This window comes from Astatotilapia calliptera, chromosome 11 (genome assembly GCF_900246225.1).
Source record: "Astatotilapia calliptera chromosome 11, fAstCal1.2, whole genome shotgun sequence".
Classification (NCBI taxonomy): domain Eukaryota; kingdom Metazoa; phylum Chordata; class Actinopteri; order Cichliformes; family Cichlidae; genus Astatotilapia; species Astatotilapia calliptera.
The window spans coordinates 24,479,771-24,494,472 of NC_039312.1; the positions used below are offsets into that span (position 1 = coordinate 24,479,771).

General features: G+C 37.4%; 1 protein-coding gene across 2 annotated transcripts; it reads right to left on the minus strand.

The window, feature by feature from the left end:
- Positions 1–3,266: 3,266 nt before the first annotated feature.
- On the minus strand, positions 3,267–11,673 carry LOC113032110 (meprin A subunit beta-like). Of its 2 annotated transcripts, none has more exons than XM_026184781.1 (18): positions 11,549–11,673; positions 11,193–11,211; positions 11,050–11,088; positions 10,903–10,928; positions 10,713–10,797; positions 10,217–10,334; positions 7,531–7,706; positions 7,012–7,230; positions 6,156–6,317; positions 5,747–5,977; positions 5,166–5,618; positions 4,905–5,078; positions 4,658–4,763; positions 4,411–4,455; positions 4,239–4,283; positions 4,067–4,111; positions 3,895–3,939; positions 3,267–3,488 (listed from the first exon to the last, which is right to left on the minus strand). In XM_026184781.1, exons 1-18 carry the CDS (start codon positions 11,615–11,617, stop codon positions 3,416–3,418), a joined length of 2,130 nt encoding a protein of 709 aa, XP_026040566.1. In that variant the 5' UTR covers positions 11,618–11,673; the 3' UTR covers positions 3,267–3,415. The 2 variants fall into 2 exon arrangements, with proteins under 2 accessions (XP_026040566.1, XP_026040565.1); XM_026184780.1 differs by having other exon boundaries at positions 3,267–3,491.
- Between the last annotated feature and the right edge of the window lie 3,029 nt (positions 11,674–14,702).

The window sequence follows — 14,702 nt, forward strand, 5'->3', positions numbered from 1 at the left end:
AAACTTGTAAACCTCTTCTAAGATTGGAGAGGGTAGAAGGGTTTCCAGTTCCTGCAGAGTCTGGCTGATCTTGATCTGGAGGGCATCTATAGTGAAATGGACCTGTCTTATCCTTTCACTTAAAAGGTGATTTTGTGCTCTCTGTAGAATCAAGTCTGTTCTGTATCCCCTGACAGTGGATCCAAGGCGCAGGCGCAGGGGGAATACTCCCACTAGGTTTAAATCTGGGACTCCCCACCATTTGACCTTAGAACTGAAGAAGCTTCTCGGATGAGAGGTGAAACGTCTTCAAGCAACTTAAAGAAGTCCAGACGCTTTTCTTTGCAAGCTCCTTTGACCATAGAACCATTAAAATACATCTGCAGCTTATCATTTCAGACTGGAGAACTGAAAATAGCTAAAGTTGTTAATTATTAAATTAATTATGTTAAACAACAGAACAGGAACCAAAATAGGAGTTATCTATTCCTTGAAGTTTTATCTATGAGGACATAATAAAAAATCATGTTATCCTTCCCACCAGTTGCACGTAACTTACTGCTAGTTGCGGTGACACTGGTGGTCCTGTGCTGGCCCATGTGTGGATTACCTCTGGCAAACCTGATCTGGGCCACCAAAGGGCCATCATTCTTTGCGGTATGTGAGCCATGTGTAAGTTGTGTTCAGCCACGGGCCAGTTGTAGACACACTGCTGACCCTGTGCTGGCCCAGATGTCAGCCTGATGTGTACCTTAATCAAGCCATGTAATAACAAAATGTGCTGGAACATAATAGTGCAAAAGTAACTGTGACAGTGACATGAACTATGTCATATTTTGAATTATGACATAATTTCATAGTTCAAGCTTCTTTAGGAAGTGACTATGATCAGCAAAGATATCCTAAATGTGGCAGGTGTAGGTTGAACAAGAAACGTGATTATTAATTTTTTATAAAGAAACTGCTTTTCAAATGTAGCAGACCATATGGGAATAGTGTAATCTATATCATGGTTTAATTGTGTGCCTTTGTGGGTTTGATAGACTTAATCCCTTATACTTCCCAAGTGACATCAGCCTAGCACTCACTCATTTTTAACGAGGCAGAGAAACTTCCTGTTAAAACTTATCTACAATTTCTACACTTATTGTGAGCTCAGTGGTTATATGCATGATATCTTTTTAAAAAAACATTGTTGCGTTTGAGGAAGTTCCTTATGTCTTCCCATATGTACAACATACTGTACATTCTTGCATGTAACAGTATGTTGCACCCCTATAGTTATGCGAAAAAGAAAGTAAACCACCTTTCCATTCTAAGGTTTAATCTTTAAAAAGCAAGGAAAATGCAGAAGCAGTGTATGATATGTAAAACTTTGGAATTGAAAGAGGAGTCAGCTTTATCTGAACAAACTACTTCTCTCAGCAGCCGGTTGAGTTGTGGCTTTTTTCTACACGTACCTTCTAATTGCTTCAATGATCAGGGTTTGGAGTTTGAGGCAAACTTCCATTCAACTTCTAATATTTACTGTGGCAAGCTCCTTTGAGCGCTCAGTAAGGAAGACCCATCATGGATTGATGATACCATTCTTGAGTTTAGGGTTCTGAGCTGTGAAAAAGGTTTAGGCATTCAGGGTAGCAATGTCAAGTTGTACCACAGCTATGTTTTACACTTGTAGGTGCCAACCATCTAGTCCAGGGGTGTGAACTCCAGGCCTCGAGGACCGGTGTCCCGCAGGTTTTAGATATCACCCTGTTTCAACACACCTGAATCAAATGATTAGTTCGTTACCAGGCTTCCGGAGAACTTCAAGACATGTTGAGGTGATAATAGTAAAATGAGAATGTGATCAGTTATGTTTTCCCAATTTCTGGTATTTTCATCCACCTTTTGTTGCTAGACATATGGGAATGCTTCACTGCAACATGTATTTTGGTGTGGCTGTGTGCCTTCGTGTGTTTGATAGACATAATGTTTTATAAATCCCAAGTGACATCAGCCCTACCTTGTTATGGTCTGGTGTGCATAATTTGCTCACTCTAATGAGGTAGAGAAACTTCCTGTTAATAATTATCTACAATTTCCACACTTGTTCTTAGTGCAATGGTTGTATGCATGATATCTTTTTAAAAAGCTCATTACAACCATCAAATTCAATACTGACATTACCCCCATCCTTCCATCCATTCGCTTCCGCTTATCCTTTTCAGGGTCGCGGGGGGCGCTGGAGCCTATCCCAGCTGTCATAGGGCGAGAGGCGGGGTACACCCTGGACAGGTCGCCAGTCTGTCGCAGGGCCAACACACAGGGACAGACAACCATTCGCACTCAGATTCACTCGCACATTCAAACCTAGTGGCAATTTGGATTATCCAATTAACCTATCCCCACAAGTTGCATGTCTTTGGATGGTGGGAGGAAGCCGGAGTACCCGGAGTGAACCCACGCAAAGATTTCTCCAGACTTGTGTCAGATATTTATATAAATATAGAATAAAGGTTGTAAGTGTGGCCTTTTTGTGAAACTTGCAGCTAATGCTTCCATTTTTGTGGCTTTTTCTACTGACATTACAATAATCCAATCATCTTCTTGACCCCATTTGAGCTAATCAACCTCCACTCTGTGTGATTTAAATCTCAGAGTGCTCTCCTCATTTATGCAAACCACTTTCTCCCCATCGTCACCTTGCCTGAGGTCCATCCAAGCCTCAATCTTCTTCTTCACCACCTCCACTGTCTAGACCCTGGGGGATTCTTTCCTAAATCGTATTGCCACTGGGATTCCATTCTGCCATCATTGGACTCTAAAACGCCAAATTAATTAATATCTCTAGTAAATTATTTTCAGTTCTTCCAAGTGATCTCTTTTTACATTCAAGCAACACACACACAAAAAACAGAGGACCAAGAATGTTTTTGATTTAAAGGTTTTATTTTATGTTTTCTTAAACATCAATACACCAACAACCAAGAAAGCACACTGTGGCTAATCATTGTAGTATATTTTTGTTCACTACATTTTAATAACGTCAAACTCATGTAGATTTCTTGTGATTGAAAATTGCAGTAAACAAAACTATCATATGATTAAAGACTAATATTAGTTAAATGGAGTTTTAAACTTAGATATAGATAGATATTTTACATACTTCTCATTTCACTCTTTGCTTGCTTTATTTAGTTTTTTTAGTCTCTATATTGTGGAGAAAAACAAACAAACAAACAAATGAAAATATTGTTGCAAATGATTATTTTAAAAACAAAAACTACAATGAAAAGTTCCTCCACCAAAAAAACAAATCGCTATATTAGGAAAATCTATAATAAATGAAAAATGAATCAATGCAGTACAATAATAAACAATATCTAAAATGAATCTGGCAGAGTCCTTGGTGCTGTCCATGTAACGAGTCCAGATGTGGATGATCAAGATCACATCAAGGCATAAAAAGCATCAGTGCTAGCAGGAGGGTGAGGACAGGAGAGGCCATCATACCAGGAGAGAAAGTGCTACTGCAGAAAGACAGGAAATAATTAAATAAGTCATGTATAGATAAGCTCATGATAAGTACAGAAATTCTGAATTGCTATCACTGCTTTTGTGTTTCTGCAAAATCTATGTGGGCTTCAAACTGCAACAAATGATGACTATTCTTAAACAGAGCTTTTTGTGATGAACACTATCATTGGTATAACATCTACATTTTTCATGTCCACACACATTGTTATAAACAGAACATGTTTGAGAAGATTGTTGTGTCTGGAATTGGAATTGTGGTGGGTGAGATCCTGTAAACATCAAAGCATTTCTTAACAGGTATGTTAAAACTTTTTAGTGTTAATTTTAGTGTTTCTGTTTGAAAGAAACACTTTCTATTTATTAAAAATCAGGAAATGTTTGAGAACATTGCAGTACCTGCCATCTGTTGTGTATGAGGTAGGAATCGAGGTGGTTGAGATCCTGTAAACATCAAAGCATTTCTTAACAGGTATGTTAAAACTTTTTAGCGTTAGTTTTAGTGTTTCTGTTTGAAAGAAACACTTTCTATTTATTAAAAATCAGGAAATGTTTGAGAACATTGCAGTACCTGCCATCTGTTGTGTATGAGGTAGGAATCGAGGTGGTTGAGATCCTGTAAACATCAAAGCATTTCTTAACAGGTATGTTAAAACTTTTTAGCGTTAGTTTTAGTGTTTCTGTTTGAAAGAAACACTTTCTATTTATTAAAAATCAGGAAATGTTTGAGAACATTGCAGTACCTGCCATCTGTTGTGTATGAGGTAGGAATCGAGGTGGTTGAGATCCTGTAAACATCAATGCATTTCTTAACAGGTATGTTAAAACTTTTTAGCGTTAGTTTTAGTGTTTCTGTTTGAAAGAAACACTTTCTATTTATTAAAAATCAGGAAATGTTTGAGAACATTGCAGTACCTGCCATCTGTTGTGTATGAGGTAGGAATCGAGGTGGGTGAGATCCTGTAAAAGTTAAAGCATTTTTAGAGGGGTATTAAAACTTGTTAGAGTTTCACCTGCATTAACTTTTACATCTAGCAACCACACTTATTCTTGCAAGGTGCTCAAAAATGCATGAGAAAATTGCAGTATCTCTCATCATATATATTGTTTCATATGACATGTTGTATCTTCACATGAGTTGTAATTTAATAATATGTCCTACTGTGATGAGCAGTTTCCTTTATCCTGGTCTCCAGGGGGATGTGTAATTTTTACTGTTCTTACTTGAGGACAAGGCAGTGAACTTCCATTAACTAGAGGTGTGAGATCTATTGGAATGAAGAAATTAAAATAATCATAGAAAACTTGGTTTTGATGATGTGTAAAATGATTGAAATGTTTCATACATTTCTGTTGTAAAAGTTTCAAGTACAATATATAAGTTTAGGAATGAAATTAGTTTAATTTGCCTTGTGCACTGAAGATGAAAATGGCACTCCCTCCCTTGAGATAATCTCTGGATTTGATGTCTTCCAAAGATGCAAAATAATATCTACCATACAGGTTATTAGCATAGATGAGCTCATTGTTCTCATCAACAATTTGAGTTCCAACATCACGAGGTTTGCCCCAAAAGGGAACACCTATTTATAGAAAGCATATGTAACATAGTGGTCAATAATTTAGTTAGTAGATTTTTTAAGCATTACTTCATTTTTCTGCAAACGTACCAGTGGTGGTGAGCAGATTTGGGTCAGTGGTGAGACTCATTTGCCTTGACATCTGTAGCTGGATGTTGGGGTTCTGATCCACCATTTGGACAGTAAATTGCCTTTGTGGGCAAGGCCATTTCAGTTGGTCATCATAGACACCAGAGACAAGATGCACATATACTCCAAAATCTGTCTGCCTTAGATATAATGCTACCCGGTAAGCATAGCCCTCACTGGAATACTGCCTTGGGCTATATATCAGGGCCGGAGTATGAGTACTGTTCCAAAATCTCTCAAAATCATTAATCTGCCAGGTTCCATCTGGACACTCGAGCTCTGATAGATTGATGTCATCAATAGAGAAGCCACCTGTAGAGTTTCCTGCTCCTTTACGAACCTCAAACTCCACCTGGAACTGCTTGGTGGCATTCAGAGGAACATGGTGGAGAGTCCAGTGAGATGTCGGTGGACCTGGAGGGAGAATTTTTAGATTAATAGGTGAATGTGACGTATGTCTTCATGACAAAATGTGAAATGTGAAACATTTATACTTCATCTGGAGAAAATCATCATAAATAATCACGCAAATGATTCATTACCACTGATCTGTCCCATGAGGTAGCGAGTTCCTGTGGAGTCCCATTCATCTTGAAACTCTCTGATCCAGATGTTAAGTTTGTCTGTCTGGCTCCCATTGTGGTAATAGTAGAACTGCAGACACTGAACATGACACTCCCTCTGGGGACTCATCCTCTTTGTCTCCAGCCAGGCTGAGTCTCCCTCCTGACCTGGTCCTGTGCTAGCATACATGAAGTAACCCGCATCCTGACCTACAATGCAGTTCAAAATTATCTTACATCAGATCATTAAATCTTAAGTATCAAAAGTATTTATTATTATTGCTGGCAGCTTACTTTTGATGTTAATAATGCTGAGTTGGAAAACTAGATTTTCCATTTCAAACTGTAATAAAAACTGCAATAAAAAATGGAATATTTGAGACCTTACCTTGATTACCATTTCCACTGGGCAGATTGGTGTGGTCAGAGCTGGGACCACCATAAACACCAGTTACCATTTCCCAGCCATTGCCACTCTTTGAACAGCGGTTCATTTGACACATGGTCCCATTAGTAAAGCCACAGTACATCTTAAAGGCAATGGATGAGCCTGTAGAGATCAATTAAAAGCGCAAGTTTTCTTTTTCAAGGAAGGTTGGAGGGAAAAGGCAAAATTGTCAACTCACAAAACTGTAGTCATCTCAAGGGAGTGAACTGTTTTCACGTGAGCAATTTTCTACACACATTCAGCACTTTAGGCTTAGTTAATTACTGACAATGAGCAACAGAAAGTTGATTATTGGAGTACCCGTGATATTGCTGAAATTGCAGCCTGACACATAGCAATCCTGGCATGTTGATTTTTGTATGAATTAAACAAATAGAGTGGGATTATTTGCTGATTATAAATTGACCATAGGTGTGAATATGAGCATGGTTGTGTTTAAATTATTTTCAAATCATAATTGTGACTTGTTGAACTTTTCTTAAAACAAATAGACTTGATCATTGTGCCAGTTCAAAAAGTGATCATAATAGATATTTTGGAATTCAATAATATATAAATTTATGGCCTCATGAATACAAGTAAAAACCCCTAGTAAAGAGCCCTACTAAGTTTAAATGCGCGTAGTAACTCTAAAAACAATATAAAACTATTTACCAATGTAAGTGTGACAAAGAAAACGGCTACTTTCTATTGGTTAAGGGCACAATATTCTCACGGTGTCCTTAGTAACTTTAACCAGTAATCCCAGAGTATTCCTAAAACTGGATGCTGGTCCCCATAATCTTTGAGCACTTACTGCATTTGTAGAGTAGATTCAGCTCCTGAACATCACTAGTGCTCATTTCCAGTCGTTGACCAATAAGATTCTGGAATTTGGGGTCTTTGGTGATAATTGTAGATCCATTGCCATTGGTGAAATCATCTTTGCCATAGTGCATCACGGACAAATAGTCATATGGGACTCCATGGGTGGTGCTCTCATCACTGCTGACTATTCTAAAATTGTGCTTGTAAGCTATAAAAATCATATATAAAAGCCAAACATCAGATACAGTACACTTAACTGAAAATATTTTGATAATATGAGAGAAGGTCAAATCATAAAAGGAAATATTTTGTATACTCACTATAGTGATTTCATTGATTTTATGACTCTATCTCAAATTATTAAATAGTTATGATTTTATTTTAACCATTTCAGTGTGGTTATTATATTTTTGCAGACTGCTTTATACAGCTTTAAGATAAGTATTTGAATAGAAATATTGAACAAAGACATTAACATTGTTATAATTAGTATAAGTGTTAACCAAACCCTCTAGGATGTTTTCAAAGTTAATCGTCACATAATCATCTCTGTCATATCTGGACTGTTCATGGTAGAAGCCAAGAGCATGAAGGAACTCATGTTCAACAATTGCAATGTAACCACAGCCTTTTCCAATGGAGAGTTCCTGTCCACGGGATGCTTTCCCAATGTATGACCAACATCTGAAATTAAAGGCAGAACACTGATGAATATTTGTCCCATAACTGGTTATGTATTCTGTAATTTATTTAGTGTAATCTATAAAATCACAATTAAATAAATCAGAGAAGGAATAACAAAAACATAACCATTCATAAAAATTTCACAGTATTCATCTTGTTCTTTGGTTAGAACTATATATCCAGGGGTGCACATACAGTGGCTTGCAAAAGTATTTGGCCCCCTTGAAATTTTCCACATTTTGTCACATTACAGCCACAAACATGAATCAATTTTATTGGAATTCCACGTGAAAGACCAACACAAAGTGGTGTACACGTGAGAAGGGGAACGAAAATCATACATGATTCCAAACATTTTTTACAAATAAATAACTGCAAAGTGGGGTGTACGTAATTATTCAGCCCCCTGAGTCATCCATCCATTCGCTTCCGCTTATCCTTTTCAGGGTCGCGGGGAGCGCTGGAGCCTATCCCAGCTATCATAGGGTGAGAGGCGGGGTACACCCTGGACAGGTCGCCAGTCTGTCGCAGGGCCAACACACAGGGACATACAATCATTCGCACTCACATTCACTCGCACATTCACACCTAGTGGCAATTTGGATTATCCAATTAACCTATCCCCACAAGTTGCATGTCTTTGGACGGTGGGAGGAAGCCGGAGTACCCGGAGAGAACCCATGCAAACACGGGGAGAACATGCAAACTCCACACAGAAAGACCCTGGCCTGATGGTGGAATTGAACTCAGGACCTTCTTGCTGTGCGGCAACAGTGCTAACCACCGTGCCACCGTGCTGTCCTTAGGATTAGTGAATACCCCCTGAGTCAATACTACAAAAAGATTTCCCAAGCCTTGAACATCCCACGGAGCACTGTTCAAGCAATCATTCAGAAATGGAAGAAGTCTGGCACAACTGTAAACCTACCAAGACAAGGCCGTCCACCTAAACTCACAGGCCGAACAAGGAGAGCGCTGATCAGAAATGCAGCCAAGAGGCCCATGGTGACTCTGGACGAGCTGCAGACATCTACAGTTCAGGTGGGGGAATCTGTCCATAGGACAACTATTAGTCGTGCACTGCACAAAGTTGGCCTTTATGGAAGAGTGGCAAGAAGAAAGCCATTGTTAACAGAAAACCATAAGAAGTCCTGTTTGCAGTTTGCCACAAGCCATGTGGGGGACACAGCAAACATGTGGAAGAAGGTGCTCTGGTCAGATGAGACCAAAATGGAACTTTTTGGCCAAAATGCAAAACGCTATGTGTGGCGGAAAACTAACACTGCACATCACTCTGAACACACCATCCCCACTGTCAAATATGGCGGTAGCAGCATCATGCTCTGGGGGTGCTTCTCTTCAGCAGGGACAGGGAAGTTGGTCAGAGTTGATGGGAAGATGGATGGAGCCAAATACAGCGCAATCTTGGAAGAAAACCTCTTGGAGTCTGCAAAAGACTTGAGACTGGGGCGGAGGTTCACCTTCCAGCAGGACAACGACCCTAAACATAAAGCCAGGGCAACAATGGAATGGTTCAAAACAAAACATATCCATGTGTTCGAATGGCCCAGTCAAAGTCCAGATCTAAATCCAATCGAGAATCTGTGGCAAGATCTGAAAACTGCTGTTCACAAATGCTGTCCATCTAATCTGACTGAGCTGGAGCTGTTTTGCAAAGAAGAATGGGCAAAGATTTCAGTCTGTAGATGTGCAAAGCTGGTAGAGACATACCCTAAAAGACTGGCAGCTGTAATTGCAGCAAAAGGTGGTTCTACAAAGTATTGACTCAGGAGGCTGAATAATTACGTACACCCCACTTTTCAGTTATTTATTTGTAGAAAATTTTTGGAATCATGTATGATTTTCGTTCCACTTCTCACGTGTGCACCACTTTGTATTGGTCTGTCACGTGGAATTCCATTAAAATTAATTCATGTTTGTGGCTTTAATGTGACAAAATGTGGAAAAAGTGGTTGCAGAAGGTGAGATGGCTTCAAACAAATGATGAATGCACAGAGATGTGGTGCAGAATATCCCATGAAAAACAGGTCCTTTTATATTATATAAAAGGCCCTGTTTTTGTCCGCTAGAGTGGAATCTACCGGCACCACTTTTCCGAGAATACACGCTTCTTTTGCGGTTCGGACTCTGTCTGATATTTCTTTGGAGGTGGAGGAACACCAAAGTAATTGCTTAGAGGAGCTTGCTTCGTCGACATCTTTAAGAGTTCTAAACAAATGTCTGTCCTCCTCCAGAAAATCTTATGCACGCAAACGTGCGTTGCACCTTCTTATCTGGTGTGCGTCTTTGATATTGACAGTGTATGCGCACCTGCGGACTTATGTGCACCCCTGTATATATCACAAATTAAACTAAAGGAACAAAAAGTCTAATTGAAAAATCAGCATAGTCATTTTTAGAATATTTATGCTAATTGCAGCTAAGTAGGAAATTTTATTTTTAAAAACAACAACAACAACAACAACAACAAAGAGCAGAAAAAAACATACCCATTTAACTGTTTGACAGAAATGTAATAGTCCTCAGAGTCCCTTGGTTTGAAGTCAATGCATGATTTCAATCTGAACTGGTCAAAGGCTCTCAGAATGATTCCTTTAGAATTAATGTCTACCGTTGTTGTGTTATAGAGATTAAAAAAAAAAGAAGATATTTTAGACAACCAATAAAGGTCCTTTGCCTTGCCCATGCATTTTGCTCTAAGGTGCTAAAGCATACAGTTATAAACATTTTTTCCGGTTTTAGCAAAGGCGCGGGTGGTTACTTTGCATAACTGGATGGTACAAAACTATTCCATTAAATTAGCTCTGTGCACTCGCACATGCTGCTGTTTTCTTTTTCATTATGTGGCTTCTATGTGTCAAAAGAGTCCAGCTGACATGGGGAAAAAAATGCATTTTCCGGTATGACATCACAAAGATGTGTTCCCATAGAAATAAAGAAATAAAGATTTATTTCAGGTGTATTTGTAAGAAAACACATATTTACCAAGGTCATTATTTAAGAGGTAGGGGACTGGAGATGTCCACAGGATGTTTTCATTAATAATGGTACTCCTCTGCTTGCCTATAGGCTAAAGTATAAGAAACATGTATATTGTGACATAATGCAGTAAGTTACTATGCACACAGATGTTTTTAGAATAAATAGATTTTTTATCTTCATAACAAAGACTCACCTCCAAAATATCATCATGTAAAAATTCTAAAATACAATTTAAAAAATTAGAAACAAGTCACTAATATTCAAGTACAGTTGCATGAAGCTAAAAGAACAAAAATATCCTTATAAAAAGGTTTAGTTATAAGTAGATGTTGAACTTTACCCTTGTTTATTTCAGGAATGTCCTTCACTTCACCAACATCTACAAAAACAGATGAGGCACTTTTGTATACTGTTTTTTTTAATATTTTAAAAAAAATGAATTTCATCAAAAAAAAAGTGGAAAATTAAAAAAATAGAACTTACCCACTATTTCTAGTCCATTCTGTAAAAATATCAAAGTAGTATTAAACTAAATGTTCCATCATTTAACATACTGTATGTAGTACTGTGAATAAATGTTTTTTATTTTATTTTATTTTTTTACATTTTAAGCTTTGATAGAAAACACACTCCATACTTGTTGGTCAACATGCAAAATTAAAACTTTTCTTTTTGAAAAAACAAAATCATTGTCAGTAGCTGATATTTAATATTCAATATTATTGTCAAACATCTTCATCACAAAACAAACCAGACAAATAATTTAAAAAATCTCTAAGTTCTCTTTGCATATTGATATTCACAATTTCTGAAATATCACTATGCAACTAATCACTTACTGGGTTTAAGGAGAATGCTTCAGAAATTGCCATGATCACAAAAATAAAAACACATCCTTTCATCCTCATGGTGCGTCTTTGATGAAACCTAAATCAATAGAGATTCTACCAAGAATGAGGAAAAACAATCACAAAATAAAAAATATATAAATATTAAAGATTTATATATATCAAACTTTATGTTTGTTCTTATAGAAATATGAAACTTGTCTTTACCTTGTCCCACGCTTGTCTCTTCCTCATCTGCATGAGAAGTTGGACCTGTGACAGGAGTGTTAGAACCAGTTTTATACAACTAAAGCTACGTGCTTGACACATCAGGGAGTCATGCATCTAGATTTGTTCCTGCTTTAGCCCACGTCATCATTTCCTGGTATCTGATGTCTGTGACATTAAAAAATCCCGAGTGTTTGCATTATTTAAAGACATTCCACTTCACACCTAATTTTTACCAGGAAAACATGAACAACAGTTGATAACAATAATAAACCGAACATTTGACTATGAACTTTTGTCTTTTACTCTTAGTGGAGAACTTTTTTTTTTCTGTGTGTAATCGATAGATGACCTAAGGTACTATATTATCTTTCCTCTGTCTCTGATGTGAAACAAATATTTTGTTGTGGGAGTTGGCTGTGGATATGGATCTCAGTCATCTACTTCATCAAATCTTCTGTTTTCTTTTATTTGTAAAAATGGTTGAAAAGAGGACTGATCAATGAAATCTCTCACCTTTGACTGTTTTCAGTTGTATAACAAGGCTTTGTCTGTCAGGCTTGGATGCTGCGATATTGTTCCATAATGGCCAACTCATTTCCCTGATGATGATACTTGAGTACAAAGTCTAAAAAGATCTTTTCAGCTCCAGTTTTTGCTGACTTGTTGGGTGAAATGATCCATAGCAACTACAATGTACTTATATCCTCCATTACAAACTTCCAGATACAGATCCAGTGATTCTCTATTCGACTTGTTTGGAGATTTCTGTTCCAGGCAGCTAATGATCACCTAATAATCCATATCTCTTTGCAAATGTGTTATTGATCACGCTGAGTGTCTGTTCTACTCTAAGATGACACTGTGGATTTTATGCGCTTGTGTTCTACATCCAGGGCTTCCAGAATATTACATCTCCTGGAAGTCACAATATTCAAAAATGGAAGTTAACGAAATTAATTATCAATATAATCCACAATTGCTTGTTGTATTTAAAAGTTAAACTTTAAAGAGTTGATTGTGATCATGACTTACTGCTATGATAAAGACTATTTAACTTAGACTCTAGGACGTTATTTCAAGGATTGCTTACTATCATAATGTCACCCTCCATTAAATCCAGGCCTGAAGGAAGATGCAGTATTACAATTGTACAACAACAACAACAACAACAACAACAACAACAACAACAACAACAAACTCTTGCTCCCAACTCTCAGTCTGATGCTTGGTCAGGAATCCCCCCCCCCCCCCCAAAAAAAAACAAAAACAAAAAAAAAAAAACAAAACAACAAAACCTGATCACTTTTTGGTTTAAAATACACAGTATGTGATGATAAAAATGTTTAAGCAGTAACAGACAAAACCAGCTCATTTTTCTGATTTGTAATCTACTTCAAGCATGGCAAATTAACAGGGTGTAAAAAGTAAACAGTAAACGTTAGAGCAATCAGCACACAAAATAACTTGTTAATTATAGTCTGACAAATATGAATAATACGAGAAGTTTCCTTGTATATTGTGATAAAAGGATAAAACCATTTGCCACACACTGAGTAAGGACATGTTCAGCCTGGACAGTTGTTCTGTGAGGAAGCATTCAGAAATCGGCTGCTTTATCACATTTATAAAATTGAAATGTGTCTAAAAGACAATCAAACACAATTTTTTTACTGCCAGATTCTGACTAATCTATTACTGGCAAGAATCTAAACCACAACCGGCTGTTGGCAAAAACAGAAAAACAGAAAAATTCAAGCAGTATTCTAACACTTTTCAGATTCAACAAATAACACGGCTAATAACAAGGCTTTTTTTTCTTCGAGAAGTTGTAAAAAAGATACAAGTCTGTGCCTATAAATGCCCTGCTGACTAATGTACTGTGACACAATCTCTGTGCAGAAATGCAATGATAAACCAGAAATATTGGAAACTACAACGTAAAGGGTGCTTTTCTATTCTGTATGCATCAAGGCTTTTGCTTTGTTAAATTATTGAGGACCCAAATGTGGTTCTAAACATTTGGAATCAGGACTCAAACATGTACTTAGAAGTAAAGTATACATAGCTCATAAAAAATGAACTTATATGTGACTGTGAATTTTCCCAAATACAAATAAAAATCCTTTGATTGTTTTTAATCAGATCTTTTGTTCAGTCTTCACAAATGTTTCCTGCTGGATTAAGAAGACCAACATAATAAGATAAGATAAGATAAGATAAGATAAGATAAGATAAGATAAGATAAGATAAGATAAGATAAGATAAGATAAGATAAGATAGAACTTTATTAATCCCTCGGGTGGGTTCCTCTGGGAAATTCGATTTCCAAAAAAAGCACAGCAACGACCGAAGTTACAGTTACAGAATTGTTATATATATATACACACACACACACACACACACACACACACACACACACACACACACACACACACACACACACACACACACACACACACACACACACACACATATAAATACAGAAACAAATATAAATAAAATATACAAAGGGGATAAATAGAATAAATAGGAATAAAAAAATAAAAATACAAGTGAATTGCACATTTCAAGTATTGAGTCTATTGCACTGTTGACCATTTACAAAAAGTATTGCACAAGGTATTGTACAGTGAGGTGAAGAGGCACTACAGCTTAGTTGTTCCCTCCTTTGTCCTCCTGTTTCCCCTCCCTCTCCCCTCCAGAGAGGAGTTAAACAGTCTGATGGCGTGTGGGACAAAGGAGTTTTTAAGTCTGTTAGTTCTTGTCTTGGGGAGAAGCAACCTGTCACTGAACAGACTCTTCTGGTTGTTAATGGCCGTGTGCAGAGGATGCCCAGCATTGTTCATAATGTCCATCAGTTTCTTTAATGTCCTTTTCTCTGCCACTGTCACCAGAGTGTCCAGCTTCATGCCGACCACAGAGCTAGCCTTCCTGA

Bases quoted from the DNA above. Each gene is read 5' to 3' on its own strand.
- LOC113032110 (XM_026184780.1), bottom strand. From the start codon at position 11,617: ATGAGGATGAAAGGATGTGTTTTTATTTTTGTGATCATGGCAATTTCT. The intron at 10,929-11,049 runs GTAAAGTTCAAC...ATTGTATTTTAG, and splicing joins CATTCCTGAAATAAACAAGG to AATTTTTACATGATGATATT. The intron at 4,764-4,904 runs GCAAATTAAACT...TCATTCCAATAG, and splicing joins TTTCATCTTCAGTGCACAAG to ATCTCACACCTCTAGTTAAT.